This window comes from Sapajus apella, unplaced genomic scaffold, assembly GCF_009761245.1.
Source record: "Sapajus apella isolate SASKATOON/1434 unplaced genomic scaffold, GSC_monkey_1.0 scaffold48, whole genome shotgun sequence".
NCBI classification, from domain to species: domain Eukaryota; kingdom Metazoa; phylum Chordata; class Mammalia; order Primates; family Cebidae; genus Sapajus; species Sapajus apella.
The window spans coordinates 10,011,765-10,031,901 of NW_022436988.1; the positions used below are offsets into that span (position 1 = coordinate 10,011,765).

At 43.3% G+C, this 20,137-nt stretch overlaps 1 protein-coding gene across 7 annotated transcripts in view; it reads left to right on the forward strand.

Moving 5' to 3' along the window:
* SLC39A11 (solute carrier family 39 member 11) overlaps positions 1 to 20,137 on the forward strand; it is a 448,139-nt gene that overhangs the window by 238,455 nt on the left and 189,547 nt on the right. For all 7 annotated transcript variants that reach the window (XM_032241865.1, XM_032241864.1, XM_032241868.1 and 4 more), the window contains one exon: positions 5,380 to 5,550. In XM_032241865.1, coding sequence (XP_032097756.1) covers positions 5,380 to 5,550 — 171 coding nt within the window. The remainder of the gene's footprint in view (positions 1 to 5,379; positions 5,551 to 20,137) is intronic.

The window sequence follows — 20,137 nt, forward strand, 5'->3', positions numbered from 1 at the left end:
ATTTGTGCTAATCCAGCCAAATCATCTCCAATAATATCGTGGGAACATTGTTAAAGCTCTCTCTTGGCTAGTGATCTGTTAATTAGCATTGCTGTATTCATCAGAGGCCTGCGATTCCATCATTGGGTCCTTTAGATTTAGCCGGTTACACCATCTCAGGGACCACGTATGTTCTGTGTGGCTTGTGTGATTGGACCCATGGGCTATGAAATTGGAGGTTAACTTGGCATTTATCTAGCAAGATCTTCTCAGTCTGAGGTTCTTGAATCCATAAGGACCGAACAATTATTTCAAAATGGTCTGTGTATTTTTTGCTGGATTGTAACTTTCGCTGTACTTTCAAAAGTACAGCTGATCCAAAATGGTTTGGGACCATTGACTAGAGGACTTCAGAGACTTCCACGCTGCAGGGAGGAAGCCAGACCTGGAAGGGCAGGGGTTTACCTGGGCAGCAGGGTTTGCTGACAGCCCCAGGGCTTGTGCCTGCAAGACCTGTGTCTGCTTTTCTCCATCCTATGATGTCTTATGACCACAATCATGTCCTCTGTTGTGGGGAAGAAGAAATCAGGGAAGCAGATGCATCCGGAAAGGTCACCTGGTGATTCTGCGGGAAAAGTGAGCCTTGGGGCGTCTCTCTCTGTTTCACTGTGGTCCTTACTCTTACATGTAACACTCTGGTTCCTTTCCGGGAAAGATGGAGTGGGAAGGATGAGAGGCTGAGCCCTGGGAGTGGGTCCTTTCTTTGGGTGAATTCCTGGATACTCAATTAGAAATTAAAAAGTAAAATTTTAATGATGGGCAACTTTTTTCCTAACAAAGAATCTTTCATTCACCTTCCCGAAAGAATTATAAGCCTGTGTTGTGGGCTTAGCATGGGTAAATATTTTCTGTTTGCAGCTACTTTATGCTTACTAGGTCTAATGAGTTAAGAAATACTGCTATTATGAAGTGTTTCACGTTTGCCTGCAAGTAGGAATGATTATAGAGATGAGATTTCCTCTGAGCCTTTCCCGGCTCTGATCACAGGCAATGAAAGCTCGCCAGACTTCCTCTGCAACTTTCTCACGGCAGCAGCTGCGCCCACTACCTTTTCTGGCAAGCAGATGAGCAGTTCAGCTCTTTCTCCTACCCCTTCTCCTCCAACTTAATCCCCAATCAACCGGAGGCCCTAGCTAAAAGAGGGGCTTCTGGAAGCAAAGATGCTGAGTCGACTCCTGAATGGCAGACTGGCTGTGTGACCTGGGACCAGATACTCTGCCTCTCTGTTTTTCAATTTACTCATTTGTTAAAGGGAATTAATCTCTACTTTATGGGGCTTTTGTAAAGATTGAACTCATTGAAGATAAGTTCCCAGGATTACCTTTAACCAGTGTCTCTGATGTTGTTTTGCCTCTGAGTTTGACATTGACTGTTTCCTCCCTAAATGAAATAGTCCCGCTTCTGTTACTTTCCAAACCCCATTTCAAAAGTGCCCATACCTCTCCCATTTCAAGAAACCTCACGGGGTTCTTGTCACTCTGGCACGCCTTCACATCCCACAATGTGTTTGTCAGTTGCCTCCGCTAACCGGTCATCCTTTGCCTACACGCTGGCATTTAACTTGATGGGTGTGATGGTTGAACTAGCCTTACTGGGAGAGGCAAGAAGATTCATTGCTCACGAGGCATCATACTCTGTAATGATTTATTTGGACTAATCTTCCTCGTTGCAGACTCATTAGTGGCTATCACCAAATGGTGGCTTATTTAACTTTCACAAGTACGTGAGGCATTCACACCCTTCTGTTTCCTACTAGGGAAGGCACTGACGTCAGTTTTCACACACTGGAAGCGCGGGGCCAGGCGTGCATTTTTATTTTGGTGAAGCACGCTTCATGCTCGATGTTCCTATGAAACACAAGCATAGCGTTAGGATTTGCTCCTGGTGCCTCCCAGGTCTGTAGCTCTCTGTGCAGTATCTGCAGGAGATTCAGAGTAGGATCCTTTTGTGACATTAGCAAAATCAAGTGCAACCGTTAGTGATCGTTAAAGTGTGTGTTTTGCCCCTTAGATTTGAGGAAATTTATTTGTATCTTTCCTGTCTGCCCTCTCTTAAATTGTAAAATCCCCTAGGGGCCAGGTGCGGGTGGCTCACGCCTGTCATCATAGCACTTTGGGAGGCCAAGGCAGGTGGATCGCATGAGTTCAGGAATTCGAGACCAGACTGGGCAATGTGGCAAAACCCTGTCTCTACCAAAAAAAGAAAAAAATACAGAAGTTAGCTGGGCATGATGGCATGCACCTGTAGTTCCAGCTACTCAGAAGGCTGAGCGGGGAGGATTGCTTGAACCTGGGAGATAGAGGCTGCATATTTTTTGTAATAGGATATCTAAATCTCAGCCAATCGCAAGCACCTAAGCTTCAACCAATCACAGGCAGCCAAGCTTCAGCCAATCACAGGCAGCCAACTGATCAGACTATGTCCAAATAAGGCAAATGCCTAACTGTAACCAATTAAGCTATTTCTATACTTTATTTCCTGCTCAGACATTAAAAAAGGAGGAGCTCTCTGAATGTCTTCTAGTTTTGAGTGCTGCCTAGTTCATGAAGTCTTTAATGCTGAAATAAATTAAAAAACATTAAAAGAAAAAAATTCTTTTGAAAATCTGAGATCGCACCATGGCACTCTAGCCTGGACAACAGAGTGAGACCCTGCTCAATCAATCAATCAATAATCTCCAAGAGAAGAGATTTTTCTTTTGGCCTTTATCAACTCTCAGTGGAGAGCATCTAGGCCAGGCCTGTGTGCTCAGAGCAGCCACAGGAAATCAGGAGTGTTTGCTGACTCATCTAGGAGAAAGCTGAGGACCCTCCACCATGACCCAGGTTAGTTCGTGGACAGCTCTTGGGTCTGGTTTGCTCATATCTTTAGCATTTGTGAGCTTGAAATCCCAGATGTTTAGTTCAATTTCCCAACCAGCATCTGCAGCCTGAGTCATCTACGTATCGTCTACTTGAAATGTATAAAGTCCCCTCCCCCCATGTGTGCACAGAAGTGCACACATGTGTATACATACACAAAGGCTATCTAATATCTCAGGAAGGATGGTACTGAGTAGCAGTTGTATGCACCCACACGTATGCGCACATACACGCATACACGTGGTGTGGATACCACACAATGAGTGTGGAGCTTTCCCTCTTGTAAATGTTGTCTGGGAGGAGTTGCTATCCAGTTGAGACAGCTGTGTTCTCCGCAGGCTGGTTTTGTGAGTCAGGGCTGCTGACCATTGGAAGACTGGCATCCTTGCATTGCAACGGATCAGTCAAAGACCCCCTTTTCCCAATGGAACTGAGATTCAGCTGTTAATGAGACAGCTGATTGGGAGCTGGGGAGGAGGGAGTCTACCTGCCCTGTACTTTCTTATTTTTCAGTCTGTACTTGTATGATTTGAGTAAATAAATACAAAAAGATTTTCAAAAGAATTTTTTTCTTTTAATGTTTTTTAATTTATTTCAGCATTAAAGACTTCATGAACTAGGCAGCACTGAAAACTAGAAGACATTCGGAGAGCTCCTCCTTTTTTAATGTCTGAGCAGGAAATAAAGTATAGAAATAGCTTAATTGGTTACAGTTAGGCATTTGCCTTATTTGGACATAGTCTGATCAGTTGGCTGCCTGTGATTGGCTGAAGCTTGGCTGCCTGTGATTGGTTGAAGCTCAGCTGCTTGTGATTGGCTGAGATCTAGATATCCTATTACAAAAAATATATACCCATAATGAGATTTTCGTTTGTATACATACTAAGTTAGGTTGTAGCTCACTATGGAGCAGCTCAAACTACAGCCTCAGACCAATGACCTCCTGCCTATTTAACTTAACAGACATCTGAGCTATACTTGCTGGGTTATTTTCTCTCCCAGTAGAGAGACCCTTCTTTGTATCTGTGCCATCTTGTGTTTAAGATTCACTCAAGACCTGTCTCCTCTAGAAAGTCTTCCCCACAAACTGTCCCATGCTGTGAACTGAAGGCTGGATGCCCTCTCCCACCCCTGTCCTCACGATTTCAGATCCACGCTTTGCCTCCATTATGAATAAACAAATAGCCCAGGGGACCATGGATATTTAGGACAAGCTGGTTCTGAGAATGACATTCTTTCAATATAAGCTAATTTGTAAAAGCATTTTTAAAAGGAAGGTTCACTTAGTAAACCCAAGGTCGGGGTGCTGTGGATGGCCTGTTAATATCTATGGCACTTGGGCTGCAGTTCTGCCCCTCTCATTCTTTCTCTCTGGCTGCATGGTTTCCCATCCCCACTTGTTGATGTATATCTGATTGCTTCTAACTGTCTGTCCAGCCACTTCCCTCATTCCATTGTGGCAGACCTGCGCGCACATCATGTGATTTTTCAGATTTGGCGTGCATGTTGGAGTTGCCAAGTCTCCCTGGAGAGGGATTCTGATTGGCTTAGCCAGGCATCTGAATTGGTTCCCATAAATCAGTGTGACCAGGAGAGCAGGGTCACATATTATGTAATTCTGTAGGGCTATGGGAGAAGGAACACAATACTAACAGTAACAATCAATACAGTCAGCACTTAGTACATTCTAAGTACTTTCAGGCATTCTTGCATTTAATCCTCACAAAACCCTCATGAAATAGGTACTGCTGTTTCTCCAGTTTTACAGATCAGGAAACCACAGCACAGAGAGGTGAAGCCACTTGATTGGCACTACACAGCTGACCAGTGGCTGAGTCAGGAAGTGAAGCAGGCGGCGTGGTTCTAGAATCTCTGTTTCTAATCATAACTCAACATTGCTTGTCTTAAACAGGCATTGCTAGGATACCACATCTTCATCTTTTTATCCTTCTTGGTACCTGTGCATTGGGCATTGAATGCCTATTCAGTGATTTCTTTCTTTTTTTTTTGAGACAGGTTCTTGCTCTGTCACCCAGGCTGGAGTGCAGTGGTGCGATCACAACTCACTGCAGCCTCAACTTCCCAGGCTCAACACATCTTCCCGTCTTAGCCTCCCAAGTAGCTGGGACTATAGGTGCATACCACCATGCCCAGCTAATTATTTTTTGTAGAGATGGGATTGGGCCATGTTGCCCAGTCTGGTCTCAAACTCTTGGGCTCAAGCCATCTGCCTGCCTCAGTCTCCCAAAGTGTTGGGATTTCAGGCTTGAGCCACCATGCTCGGCCTATTCAATGACTTGTTCGCTGAATGAATGGATGCCTAAGTGAATAAGAGAACACACAGAAGCATGCATAGTCTACAGGAAGTTCAGGGGTAGAAGCCTCTTCCTGCTGCAGCTTGCTGAAGTTTTAATATACACGTGTTCAAAACGCTGTCTTTCCTCATCTCTTTTTTTTTTTTTTTTTTTTTTTTTCTCAGACAAGAATGAGAATGGTGAGGCGTATCAGAGAAAGAAGGCAACAGCCACTGGCCTTCCGGAGGGTCCTGTTGTCCCCGTGCCTTCTCGAGGGAACCTGGCACAGCCCAGTGGCAGCAGCTGGAGGAGGATCGCGCTGCTCATCTTGGCCATCACTATACACAACATTCCAGGTGAGGTCTTGCCCATGAGCTTTCCAGCCACTGCCTGAAAGTAAAGTCATTTGTCAGCACAATTGTCTGGCTGGAAAAGGGGAATGGTCAATTGTGACATGGTTCCTTTTAGGAGGACAGTGAAAGTGGCAGTACAAATCTTTCTGGACTATTTTTTGATCATCATAGATTGATCATCATATGTGAAAACTTCCCATTCTAGTTAGTTTAAACAACTTCTGTTTCCTTTCTTTACATATTTGTTACCAAGTTATTTGAAGCATAAATTCATAACTGTTACATGATTGCTGTGGAGGGTGTCTTTTATAAATACTGGATATCTCTGATTCTGCTTAATACTATCTGAATATATAGTTGACCTGGCGCCAGCTGCGGTGGCTCATACTTGTAATTCCAGCACTTTGGGAGGCTGAGGCGGGTGGATCACCTGAGGTCAGGAGTTCGAGACCAGCCTAAACAACATGGTGAAACCCTGCCTCTACTAAAAATACAAAATTATCTGGGTGTGGTGGTACACACCTGTAATCCCAACTACTTGGGAGGCTGAAGCATGAGAATCTCTTGAACCCGGGCTACAGAGGTTGCAGTGAGCCCGGATCATGCCATTGCACTCCAGTCTGGGCAACAAGAGCAAAACTCCTTCTCGAAAAAAGAAAATATAGTTGACCCTTGAACAACACAGGTCTGAACTCTGCAAGTCCACTTACACTCAGATTTCCTTCTGCCTCTGCCACCCTGAGACAGCAAGACCAACCCCTCCTCTTTCTCCCCCTCCTCAGCTGACTCACTGTGAAGATGATGAGGATGAAGGCCTTTATGATGATCCACTTCCACTTAATCAATAGTAAATATATGTTCTCTTTCTTACAATTTCCTTAATAGCATTTTTTCTTGAGATTACTATATTGCAATACAGTGTATAATACATATGGAAAATATGTGTTAATTGACAATGTTATTAGTAAGACTTCTGGTCAGCAACAGGTTATCAGTAGTTGTATTCTGGGGAAGACAAAAACTCTATCTATATTTTCTGCTGCACAGGGAATCAGCATTCCTTTTTTTTTTTTTTTTTTTCTAAAAACAAAAAAGAAACAAAGAAAGAAAGAAGAAGAATAAAAGAATGAAGGAGAGGAAGAAAGAGAAAGAGGAAGAGGGAGAGAGAACGGGGGTGTTGCTTTATTGCCCGGGCTAGAGTGCAGTCTAAAAATGGGTATGCCTATAATTGTGCTTAATAATGGAGACATGAAAAAAAAAATGAGGGAAGAAAATAACAAACAAGCAGCCAACCAATGTTTCATTGAAACCTGTAAATAGATGTGATGTGGTACAGATAAGAGTGTATATTTTGTGTTTTTAAAGTGGAAAGTTCTATAAATGTTAATTAAGTTTACTTGTTCCGGATCTGAGTTCAAGTCCTGGATATCCTTGTTAATTTTCTGTCTGATTGATCTGTCTAATATTGATGTTGAAGTCTCCCACTATTATTGTGTGGGAGTCTAAGTCTCTTTATAAGTCTTATGTATCTGGGTGTTCCTGTATTGGGTGCGTATGTATTTAGGATCTTTAGCTCTTCTTGTTGCATTGATCCTTTTAGCATTAGGTAATATCCTTCTTTGCTTCTTTTGATCTTTGTTGCTTTAAAGCAACTCCTGCTTTTTATTTATTTATTTATTTTTGCTCTCCATTTGTTTGGGAAATCTTTCTCCATCCCTTTGTTTTGAGTCTTTGTGTATCCTTGCAGGTGAGATGGGTCTGGATGCAGCATACCGTTGGGTCTTGGCTTTTTTTGCCTGTCTGTGTCTTTGGATTGGGGGATTTAGTCGATTTAAATTTAGAATTAATAATAATATATGTGAGTTTAATACTGCCATTTAATGTTAGCTGGCTGTTTTGCCCATTAGTTGATGTAAATTCTTGATTATGTTGATGCTCTTTACTTTTTGGTATTTTTTAGAAAGGCTGATACTGGCTGTTCCTTTCTATGTGTAGTGGTTCTTTCAGAAGCTCTTGTAAAGCAGGCCTGGTGGTGATGAAATCTCTGAGTGCTTAATTGTTCACAAAAGATTTTATTTTTCCTTCGCTTATGAAGCTTAGTTTGGCTGGATGTAAAATTCTGGGTTGAAAGTTCTTTTCTTTAAGGATGTTGAATATCGGCCCCCACTCTGTTCTAGCTTGTAGGGTTTCTGCTGAGAGATCTGCTGTGAGTCTGATAGGCTTCCCTCTGTGGGTAACCTGACCTTTCTCTCTGGCTGCCCTCAGTATTTTCTCTTTCATTTCAACCCTGGTGAATCTGGCGATTATGTGCCTTGAAGTTGGTCTTCTTGAGGAATATCTTTGTGGTGTTCTGTATATTACCTGGAGTTGAATATTGTCCTGCCTTGCTAGGTTGGGAAAGTTTTCCTGAATAATATCCTGAAGCGTATCTTCCAGCTTGGATTGATTCTCTTCGTCACATTCAGGTACACCTATCAGGCATAGATTAGGTCTTTTCACATAGTCCCATATTTCTTGGAGACTTTGCTTGCTCCTTTTTATCCTTTTTTCTCTAATCTTGTCTTCTCGTTTTATTTCATGAAGTTGGTCTTCGACTTCTGATATCTTTTCTTCTGCTTGATCGATTCGGCTGTTAAAACTTGTGCATAGTTCGCGAAGTTCTTGTGTTGTGTTTTTCAGCTCCATTAATTCACTTATATTCCTCTCTAAATTGTGTATTTTTGTTAACATTTCATCAATCCTTTTTTCAAAGTTCTTAGTTTCTTTGCATTGGGTTAGAACAAGTTCTTTTAATTCACCGAAGTTTCTTATCATCCACCTTTTGAAGCCTGCTTCAGTTAATGGAACACAGTATTTCTTCATCAGGCCTTGTTCCGTTGCTGATGAGGAACTGTGATCCCCTGTAGAGGGAGAGGCGTTCTGATTTTGGGTATTCTCAGCCTTTTTAGGCTGGTGTCTTCCCTTTGTTATAGATTTATCCATCTGTGGTCTTTATAATTACTGTCTTCATAATTGGGTTTTTGAGTGGACGTCCAACTTGTTGATTCCCGGCGCTAAAATCTGAGCAACCCACTGTGCCGGCCAAAACAGCGGCGTTAAGATTGATGGTGTTTTTCTGACTCTGCATCAAGAACCGCCGCACCAAGGCAGCGGCAAAACCACCTCGCAGGCCACAAGAGTCGCGCTGGTGACCCGTGGGGCTCCTCTGCTGGGAATCTCCTGGTGCGTGAGCAACAAAAATTCATCTGAAAGTGTGGCGTCCTCTCGTTCTCTGTGCTTTCACTGGGAGCTACAATCCCGAGCTGCTACTGATCAGCCAACTTGGATCTCTCTCTCGGAATCAGCATTCCTAACCTCTGTATTATTCAAGGGTCAACTATATCGAGTTCAGTATACTTTGGCACTGATAATTCCCTTACCTGCCTTCTTTATGTGGGCATCTTTCTGAAATGTTTTTACCAATCCTTTCCTGTTTAGCATTTTAGAGTAATTTGTTTTATGTCTTTTAAGACAGAGCGTCACACTGTTTCCCAGGCTGGAGGGCAGCACAGTGATCTTGGCTCACTACAACCTCCGCCTCCCAGGTTCAAGCGATTCTCCTGCCTTAGCCTCCTGACTAGCTGGGATTACAGGCATACGCCATCATACCTGGCTGATTTTTTGTATTTTTAGTAGGGATTGGGTTTCACCATGTTGGCTAGGCTGGTCTCAAACTCCTGATCTTAGGTCATCCACCCACCTCAGCCTCCCAAAATGCTGGGACAACACGTGTGAGCCCCCATGCCCTGCCTGTTTTATGTCTTTAGATGTATTTTAATTGGAAAAATAAAGGACCTGTGAATGCCTTATTTCAAAAATAATATGTTTCTTTTAGAGCATCTGGAAAACATGATTAAGCATAGAAAATAATAAAGATATTTTTTAAAAATTCAATAAATTGAAGGAACCTGAGCAATTTGGGATGCATTTTGAAATTCCAAGTCTCTCACTTCCTAGCAAGGTTATCTTGAGAAATTACTCGAACTCCCTGAACCTTGGTTTTCTCATCTGAGAAATGGAGATAATACCATAAGCGGCTTATTTTGAGAATTAAACGAAATGCTAAATACACACACACACAGCTTTCAGGACAGGGCTTGGGGTTTATGAGCACCTGAAAAATGGGAGCTGTTGTTGGCTTCGATGAGACTCTGCTGCCTTTTCAGCCATGACTCCCTGGACCTCGAGGTCTTAAACATGCTGATCTTTTGTTGTCTGGGAACTCGAGTTTGAGGAATAATCTTCCCCAGGGAGCATCCTTGGGTGATACATTTTCTGAGTCTTTGTGGAGTTCATGGTGCCAATATGTCATTCTATCACAGGAGCAAGAACTTGGCCGGGCAAAGCTTTCTAGTCATGACATTTTTCTCTTCAAAGCTTCTACAGACGTTGATCCATTGACTTCTGGCTTCAGTATTGTAGAAGCAAAAAGCATAGCAAACTGCATCTCCTCCTCTGTATAACCAGATGTTGTTTTGCTGGCACAGTGAAGACTTTTTTGTCAACTTTAAAGAGTGAAAATCTTATATATATTATAAATTCTAGTATACAGTAAATCTGCTTAAAGCACTAGGTGTTTAATTACTTTTAAGCTCAGGTATTTATCTAGATAAGAAGCATATTCCTCTGTTATTTCTATCCCAACGTTTTCTTCAGTATGTGTGTCTCCCTCATTTCCTTCTTGACCCTTTCCTTTGAGTTATGAATAAAGTATTTTTTAATTGGTTTTCCTTTTTTTTTTTTTTTTTTAAATGAGACACAGTCTCGCTCCGTCTCCCAGACTGCAGTATAGTGGTATGATGTCAGCTCACTACAATCTCCACTTCCCGGGTTCAAGTGATTCTCCTGCCTCAGCCTCCTGAGTAGCTGAGATTACAGATGTGTGCCATGGTGCCCAGCTAATTTTTGTATTTTTCATAGAGACAGGGTTTCGCCATGTTGGCCAGGCTGGCCTTGAACTTCTGGCCTCAAGTGATCTGCCCACCTCAGCCTCTCAAAGTGCTGGGATTACCGGCGTGAGCCACTGTGTCTGACCCTGTTGGTTTTCGAGATCTTGGTATTCAGTATGTCTTGAGCTGAAGATGGGGCCTTATGCGGACCTCGATGCACAAAGATGACCAAAGTGGGTTCGCCTTGGTGGAAGGCCTTGTTCATGTCCATCCAGTATCTTAAAGAGCTCATTGAAAGACCCCTTGGTCCTCTGCGGAGGACTGCTTAAGAGCGGTGACAGTCACTTTTAGCCTGTTAAGGGCTAATAGTTAGAGAGGTTACTTGTTTTTCAGTCATAAAAGTAGCTGTCTTTCTGCCATTTTTAGCCAATTGAGCAAGAGTAAAGATCCATCCCGTGGGTTCAGTGTTAAATAAGGTAACTACACTGAGGTGTATTATGGTGACTCTTTATTTCTCTGAAGAACAAAAATATGGTCTAAGGTCCCGACTTGATAGCAAAGGAATGAGCGCCCAACTTTCCGCTAATGGGCTCTTTTCTGTACCACACCTACCGCTGTACTTGGGTGATTCATTATGCTCAGCTGTAATCATTGCCTAGCTTATTCTGGTAGAAGACCAGGGAGCTTCAGACTTTACTTTATTGATGTTTGTTGACACCAGTGACAACTTGGAATAAAGCCAGAAACAGTAGGAAGATGTGTGAATGACAGCAATATTTGATGCTCCTAAATGAGCATAAATTAAAATCTTACTTCTTCCCCGACAGGAGACCCTCTTCTGTGTCTTTGGAGTTTCCAATTATAAATTCAGCATTTGTCACTTTTATGGTGATGCAAAAGTGTCTTTTGGAATAAGGATTGAGGCCGGGCAAGGTGGTTCGTGCCTGTAATCCCAGCACTTTGGGAGACCAAGACGGTCAGATCACTTGAAGTCAGGAGTTCGAGACCAGCCTGGTCAACATGGGAAAACCCTGTCTCTACTAAAAATACAAAAATTAGCTGGGTGTGGTGGCAAACGCCTATAATCCCAGCTACCTGGGAGGCTGAGGCAGGAGAATCACTTGAACCCAGGAGGCAGAGGTTGCAGTAAGCCGAGATCATGCCACCGCACTCCAGCCCAGGTGACAGAGCAAGACTCTATCTCAAAATATATATATATGTATATATGTGTGTGTGTATGTATATATATATGTGTGTGTGTGTATATATATATATATTTATTTTTATTTATATGTGTGTGTGTGTATATATATGTGTGTTTGTATATATATGTGTGTGTGTATATATATACATGTATATACACACACGCACACACACACGTATATAAATAAATAAATATATATATGTAAACTGAAATAAGGATCGAAATGAGGATTGACTGCCTTCTAGGAATCTCAGCTGAGTTAGATTTCACCCACAGGATGGTGGTAATAGTCATGGTTTCAGTAAACTGAAGAACAGCTGGCTTGCCTGGATGGAGAGGTTTGAAGGGAAATATCTTTCCCAGCCTTGCCTTTTATTTACTATATTTGAGTATTGTAGTCTAGATACTTGGGTTATATCATACTAAAGCAAACCAAGATGTCTGGCCTTCCCTAACCAATATTACAGCAGGGTGAGATGGTCGATGAACATCATAATAGTAAATGAATTTTGTATTGTGTTAGAAGGTGGTTAGTGATTTAAACAAGAAAAAGTTCATCAGGGCAGAGGAAACGGTAGAGTGTTCGAGGAAGGAACTGCGGTTTTAAGTAGAGTAGGTAGGGAGGGTCTCCTTGAGATGTCCTTGCATTTGAGTCAGCCATGCAGCTCTCTGGGAAACAGTGAGTGTTTCAGGCAGAGGGAACAGAGAGGGCAAAGGCCCTGAGCAGGAGCATGCCTGGCACCCACAAGAAGTAGCCAAGGGTCCATTGTGGCTACATCAGGGAGAGAAGCACAAGGTAAGGGCAGGGATGTCAGCCCTGCCTTTAGGTGGAACTTGGAGGCATAAGAATGTTTGTTCTTGGTCTGTGTGTGATGAGCCCTTTTAGGGTTTTGAACAGGGTGTGTGTGACTTGACTTGAGCTTTGAAAGTTTGTTTGTCTTTAGGTGCTGAATTGAGAGGGGACTTAGGAGGGGTAAGGATGGAAGCAGGGAGGCCTGTGTGGAGGCCACTGCAGAAGCCACATCAAAGACAATAGTGGTACAATCCAAGGAGGTGGTGCCAGAAGGGGTGAGAAGGAATCCCGTCTTGGGTCCTGATTGAAGATGGAGCCGATGGGATTTGTTGGTGGATCACATTGGGGTATAAGAGAGAGCAAGGAACCAGGAGGGACCTGGAGGTTCCACGGCTGTCCAGCTGCAAGGACGGAGTTGCTGTCAGCTGAGACGAGGAAGGCTGCAGCTGACGCAGCTGGAGGGGGACTACCAGGAATTTGTTTTTGATTATGAGGTTTGATTGCCATTAGACCTTCAAACGGAGATACTGACTAGACAGCTGGATACATGAGTTTGGAGCTGGGTTACAAAGTCTAGCTAGAGTTACAGATTTGTGAATCGTTGGCATATGAATTTTTTTTTTTTTTTTTGAGACAGAGTCTGCTCTGACGCCCAGGCTGGAGTGCGGTAGTACAATCTCGGCTCACTGCAACCTCCACCTCCTGGGTTCAAGAGATTCTCCCGACTCAGCCTCTTAAGTGGCTGGGACTACAGGCACGTGCCACGACTCCTGGCTACTCTTTGTATTTTTAGTTGAGGCAGGGTTTTGCCATGTTGGCCAGGCTGGTCTTGAACTCCTGGTCTCAAGTGATCCACCTGCCTTGGCCTCCCAAAGTACTGGGATTACAGGTGTGAGCCACTGCGCCTGGCCCCTTGGCATATGAATGTTACTTAAACTCCTGACACTGGATGAAGCCACCAGGGTCTGACTGCAAATAGATGTGTCCCCAAAGACCTCAGTGTGGCTCAGTTCTCGAGCCTCCAGCTCCTACTCCTGTCTACAGAGAAGTTAACTCCTTCCCCATTACTATCAAGCTGCTTCATGTCCTTTGATGAGAACTATTTCAAGAGCCTGTTTGCAGCCAGCTTACCTTTGAAAAGGTCTCTTCTTTAACACTATCCTTTATAGTGTATTAAAAATTTAACCAGAGCTTTGACATTCCCCGAGACTCTGGGTTTTTAAGACAGACTTTTCACAGTGACTAAATGGAGAATCGATTTTTTTTTTGAAGTTTTTTGTCTTTGCTATTTCAGTTTTGTATGTCTTGAGGATGACATTTTGTTAAAAAAAAAAATGTTTTTTAATGTGGAAGGAAAATGGAAGGCTTAATAGCAGCCTGTATCCTGGAGGTGTCTGGTGTGCAAGGACACACCTTAGGCAGATGCACACATCTGGGGCTCTTGGGTTAATATTTAATGCACTTGTGCAAAATCAAATAGTTCTTAAGCTTCTGTGGTTCCCAATTGTCCTGTGAATCTGCTAAGAGCTATGCACCGTCTCAGAAGAGAATGTCGTACACGAGTCTTAGTCTGTTCAGGCTGCCATAACAAAATGCCCTAGAATGGGTAGCTTAGAAACAACAGAAATTTATTTCTTACAGTTCCGGAAGCTGGAAGTCTGAGATCGGGCTGCCGGTGTGGTCATGGTCAGGTTCTGGTGAGGGCCCTTCCCTGGGTTGCAGATGACTGTCTTCTCGTTGTGTCCTCACGTGGTGGAAAGAGGGCAGTCTCAGGAGTTGCTTTTCATAAGGTTGTTAATCCCATTCAGAAGGGCTCCGTCTCATGACCTAATTGCTTCCCCGAGTCCCCACCTCCTAATACCATCACATGGGGGATTAGGTTTCAGAATATGAATTTTCGGGAGACATAAACCTTCAGACCACAGCAGCACACAACATTTTGCAGATCGTTCTAGGGGTTTAGACTTTATGGAGTCTATCCACAACCCTAGAACAGGAAAGAACCCCTCCCCTTTAGAGGAAAAAGAAAAGTGCACTTACGCGATTTAAACGTCTTAGGAAGAAATGGTAATGACTGATGGAGGCCAGCAGACACAGGCAGGTGCAGTAAAAAGAGCATTAAAAGGCAGACGCCTCCAGAAACAGTGTAGACACTACCGCCTCCCTCTAAGCTACTTCCCTGGCCTCTGCCTGGGTGCATCTGTGGGGGTGGTCCAGGGCATTCGCGTCCGCTGGAGAAGGACACCCCGAGGAAACATGTTTTCTAGAATAGCAACGCTAGACTGTAGTCTTTTGAGCATACTGTCTCTTGACGTGCTTTCCATGCAGTGTCATACAGGCTGAAAGGCTCTGAGCCTTCAAAGATTCCTGGCCCTTCTGTTTTTGAATGGGATTAAAAATCAACTAGCAATTGAGTTCCTGCTAATCTCTTATCACTAGTAGCTTATGGTCTCAACAGTGAATTATCCTGTTGCTTTGTATGGGAGAAAGTTAAATTGGAAGCTTAAAGGGATTCTAGGGATCATCTCATGCAAACACAACTTCATCTGAAAATTTGGGGGTTGTAGTAAATTATCATTATGGCTCCTTCTAGCCTTAGCATTGGATGATTCTGTGAAGAATCATACAAATAGTACATTATTAATTTCATTTATTTACCAAAGTTAATCTTTCCTTCCTATGTGATGTCTTGCTGTATCCATTGTCTTCTGTTAAAATAGTTATCACTCTGCCTTACAATTACCTGTATGTGTTTTATTTATTTATTTATAATTTTTGTCAGTAACATAGCAGTTGTATATATTTATGGGGTACATGAAATATGTATGCACACACACACACACACACAGGTTCATAACACATAGTTTTTTGAGACAGGATCTCACTCTATCACTCAGGCTGGAGTGTAGGGGCATGATCGTGGCTCAGTGCAACCTCAGCCTCCTGGGATCAGTTGATCCTCCCACCTCAGCCTCCTGTGTAGCTGAGACTGCAGGTGCATGCCACCACACCCGGCTAATTTTTTTTTTTTTTTTTTTTTTGTATTTTTTGTAGAGACAGGGTTTTGCCATGTTGCCTAGGCTAGTCTCGAACTCCTGGGCTCAATAGATTCTCCCGCCTTGGCGTCCCAAAGTGCTAGGATTACAAGTGTGAGCCACCTCGCCTGGCCTGCATGAAATATTTTGATAACAGGTACGTAACGCATAACCCATCAACTCAAACATTTATCCTTTGTATTACTAACAATCCAGTTATACTCTTAGTTATTTTAAAATGTACAATTTTTAAATTATTCACTATAGTTACCCTGTTGTGCTATCAACTCCTAGGTCTGATTCATCTAACTATTTTTTTGGTACCCATTAATCATCTCTGCTTTCCCCCTACTCCCTGACTGCCCTTCCCAGCCTCTGGTAACCATCCTTCTAACTCTATCTCCATGAGTTTAATTGTTTTAATTTTTAGCTCCCACAGATAAGTGAGAACATGAGACGTTTGTCTTTCCATGCCTGGGTGAGTTCACTTAACATAATAACCTCCAGTTCCATCCGTGTTGTTGCAAATGACAGGACCTCAGTCATTTCCGTGGCTGAATAATACTTCAGTGTGTGTATGTACCGTATTTTCTTTATTCATTCATCTCTTGATGGATTCTGTTACCTGTATTTAAACATGTTTATTTGCCCCTGGTAGATGGAGCTTCCTGTGAGAACCTCTATACTGCATTCTTTTTTGGGGGCCCAATGTTATAACACATCCTGAAGCTTTGATGTATTAAATATGTTTTGTATACTTGAGCATCTAGAAGAAGGTACATTGGGTACCTGGCCTCCATTCTAAGAGAGAAGGGCCTAATTTTCTTTCTGCCTTGGCCAGGTGGGCCGAGGGAGGGCGTTGACTTATGTAGGTCCTGATGATACGTTGGCAGACTCTTGCTCCCTTTTGTGTTTGAAATTATTTATAAAGGTCCACAGAAGAAGAGAGTAGGTGAATTTCATGTTTTTTATCTTCCTCTTAATAGTGTCAAGAGCCAAGTTTTTTTGCTGGTTGTCGCTATGACTTAGAGTCCTGGGGACCACCGTTGGTGTCTCTAGAACAGCACGACAGTTGGTTTTGGTCATGTGGCCTGTCCTCATTGCCAGCTTCTAATAATGGCTTTCAAAGACATGCTTGAGATTTTAATCCAAAGTGATTTTTTGTTTCAGGGAACAAGGACACAAATTTAGACATCAGAATGTTCACAGTGGTTGGTTATTCCTGGGTGAGGGGATTACAGATGATTTTTATTTTCTTCTTGTTTTTGTGAGATTTATAACTAAACCCTCCTGTAGTAAATATTTATGAGTTGCGATCACATAAAAATGCTTTTTTGGAAGGGTGAAATTCTTGCTTTTTCTTAAGCTTGCCACATTAAACGTTAATGTCTGCAGCACCACATTGGCGTGGTTCTCACTCCAGATGCATTGGGCTCAGTTCAACAAGGAGTTACCATTGCCTAACCACCCCAACACCCCAGCCCTCAACACGTGGACAGAAGTAGAGAGATGTTATTCCTTTATGCCTCAGATAATCTTAATGGGACAGTTTTCATATTTAGAGAGGTTAGAAGCAGGATGAAGGACTGCCTTGGTTTTCTTTGGCTGGTATAACCAATTACAGCTAGTGCTCGACTTACGACCACGGTCGGGACTGCGGACCGGTCGTAACACGATTTGGTCGTAAGTTGAGTAGGCTATATGTACAGTTGAAATGGTGCACACGGAGATGGTAGTGCTGCCAGAAGCTGGTCCACACTGTCGTACGCCCAGCTGGGCAACGTTTGCGCTGCCAGATGCGGAGCAGTCGTGGCTAGCGATTGTGGTCGTAAAGTCGAATGGTCGTAAGTTGCCTAGTTGGTAAGTCGATTGATACCTGTATCACAAACTTAATGGCCTAAAACAATCCAGATTTATTCTCGTGCAGTTCTGGAGGCCAGAAGTCTGACATCAGTTTCACTGGGATAAAGTCAAGGGGTTGGCAGGGCCATGTTCTTGCCGGGGGCCCTAGGGGATGATCCATTCCTGGCCTCTTCCAGCTTCTGCAGGGTGCCGGCATTCCTTGGCTTGTGGCTACATACTTCAATCAGTACCTCCATGATCATTGCTTTCTCTTCTGTGCCAAATCTCCCTCTGCCTCCTTATAAAGATTCTTGTGGTTCCCTTCCAGCCCACCCAGATCATCTAGGATAATCACATCTGAAAATTCTTCTCTGTCATGAAAGGTAACATTCACAGGTTCCAGGAATGAGGATCCAGATATATTTGGAGCCATGATTTGGCCAACCACAGAGACCAACAGTATCTTCCGAATGCAGGCCAGAGATTCCTACCTTGAGTTCTGAAATGTCTTTAGCAGCCAGCATTCCTTTATAAGTCTAAGCCTGGCTCTTACGGAGTCTTAGTCTCACTCTGGAACTCCCATGGGCTGTCAGCTGTGTCGTCCTCATTTCCCGTCCCTCGCTGTCTGTGTTTGAGCCTCTAAAGAATTCCTTAGACTTAATGAGCCCATTCAGCAACATACTCCCGTGGTCCTTTATCAAGTGAGAGTTTTGGGACAGTAGTAAAAGACAACATAATATTCACTTAGCTTGTACGTGTGTAGTGGGGATGGCAGGGAACGGCGGAGTGCTGCGTCTAGATCTCATGGGCACCTCCCCCTGCCTACCCCCACTGCCATCTTAACTCCATGTTATCCCTCAGTTCTTCGTGATGAGCCAGTTCACAGTGACAGATATTTGTGGTGTGTGATTATAGTTGACATTCTTTTTTTCAAGGTCAGTGGCATATTTAAATGATTACTGAACCTACTTCTTCATCTCACACGTGATTTATGTCTCTTTCTCTCTGTCTCAGCCAACTTTATTGTGTGGCATTTTGTCACCCCCAAGCTCCCTGGTAATTAGGAGGTTTGTCAATTACACTTCCACACTGAGGAAAGAGTCCCTGTTACCTTTTTTTTTAAAATGAGATATAATTCACATACCATAAAATTCACCCTTTTAAAGTTCACAATTCAAGGCCAGGCACAGTGGCTCATGCCTGCAACCCCAGCACTTTGGGAGACTGAGGCAGGCAGATCGCTTGAGCCCAGAAGTTTGAGACCAACCTGGGCAACATGGCAAGACCTCATCTCTACAAAAAATTGGAAAAGTAGCCAGGTGTGGTGATGCACTCTTGTGGTCCCAGCTACTTGGGAAGCTGGGGTGGGAGGATTGCTTGAACCCTGGAGGTCGAGGCTGTAGTGAGCCATGATTGTGCCACTACACTCCAGCCAAGGTGATAGAGCAAGACCTTGTCTCAAAAAAAAAAAAAAAAAGAAAAGAAAAAGGAATTTCACAATTCAGTGGTTTTAGTATACCTGAAAGGTTGTACGACCGCCATCACTCTCTTTTTAATTTGAATTTTTTCCTCAAATAGAGACAGGGTCTTGCTATGCTGGCCAGGGTGGCCTTGAACTCCTGGCCTCAAGATCACCTCCTGCTTCAACCTCCCAAAGTGCCGGGATTATAGGTGTAAGCCACCATTCCCAACCTACCACTATTCCTGGACACTCTCATCACCCTGTAAAGAAACCCCACACTCTTTCAGCAGTGCTCCTGAGAAAAAAGGAAAAGAAACTGCACGGTCATTAGCAGTCGCTCCCATTCCTCCCTCGCTCCAGCTCCTGCTCTAACCTGCTTTGTCTCCGTAGTTTCCCTAACCGGGACTGACTTTCATTTAAATGGTATCATGTAATATGTACGCTTTTGTGTCTGGTTTCTTTCACGTAGCATGATGTTTCCAACTTTCACTGATGTAGCACGTATCAGTAAGTCTCCTTTCTTGTGGCCAGGTAATATTCTCTTCTATGGGTATGCCATGTTTTGTTTACCGTTTCATCACTTGATAGAGATTTGCATTGTTTTCACTTTTTTGAGTATTGTGAGTAATGCTGCTATTTGTGTTTATGTCTGTATGGACCTGTGTTCTCTTGGGTACATATCTTGGAGTAGAATTGTTAGGTCGTAGGGAAACCTTTGAACTCTTTGAAGCCAATTCTTTCCGTTAAGCTCCATCCCATTCATTCCATACGCCAGCAGACCCTTTGAGACAGAGGAATAATCCGTCCCACCTACCGTGCCACTTGGGGGTGTCTGTGAACCCTGCTTTTTGTGTTTTATTTTAGCAATATACATTTTTATAGTATTGTTTTTTTTTTTTCAATCTAGTGAATTTTCCTCCAAGTCAATGGACAGATAGGAAAAAAAAGAAAGTTGTTTTTTGAGCCCTGCTTTCCAACCAGGAGTCAGTTGCTCTTGGGTTTTGATTTTGTGTGGAATGTGGAGGATCTACTGGAATGCTGGAAAGTCAGAGGACAGCTGCAGGTGGCCGGGGAGGCAGCTGCTGCTGGCGTTGGTGATGTGAGCCGGGATGCTCAGCTTGCCCTAGTACCATCTCCCTGTGCCCCAAGGGGTGGCTTTGGAGGGGCAGCACTGGGAGACCAGAGCCCTGACTTGCAAGAAGGGTCCAATAGCCGTGAAAAAGAACATACCGATTTTTCATTTTCCTGGGGTAAAGACTGAGCAGAGAATTCTACTATTAGATACAAACTTTTCCAGGAGAAACCCTGGTGCAACAGCCTCTATTT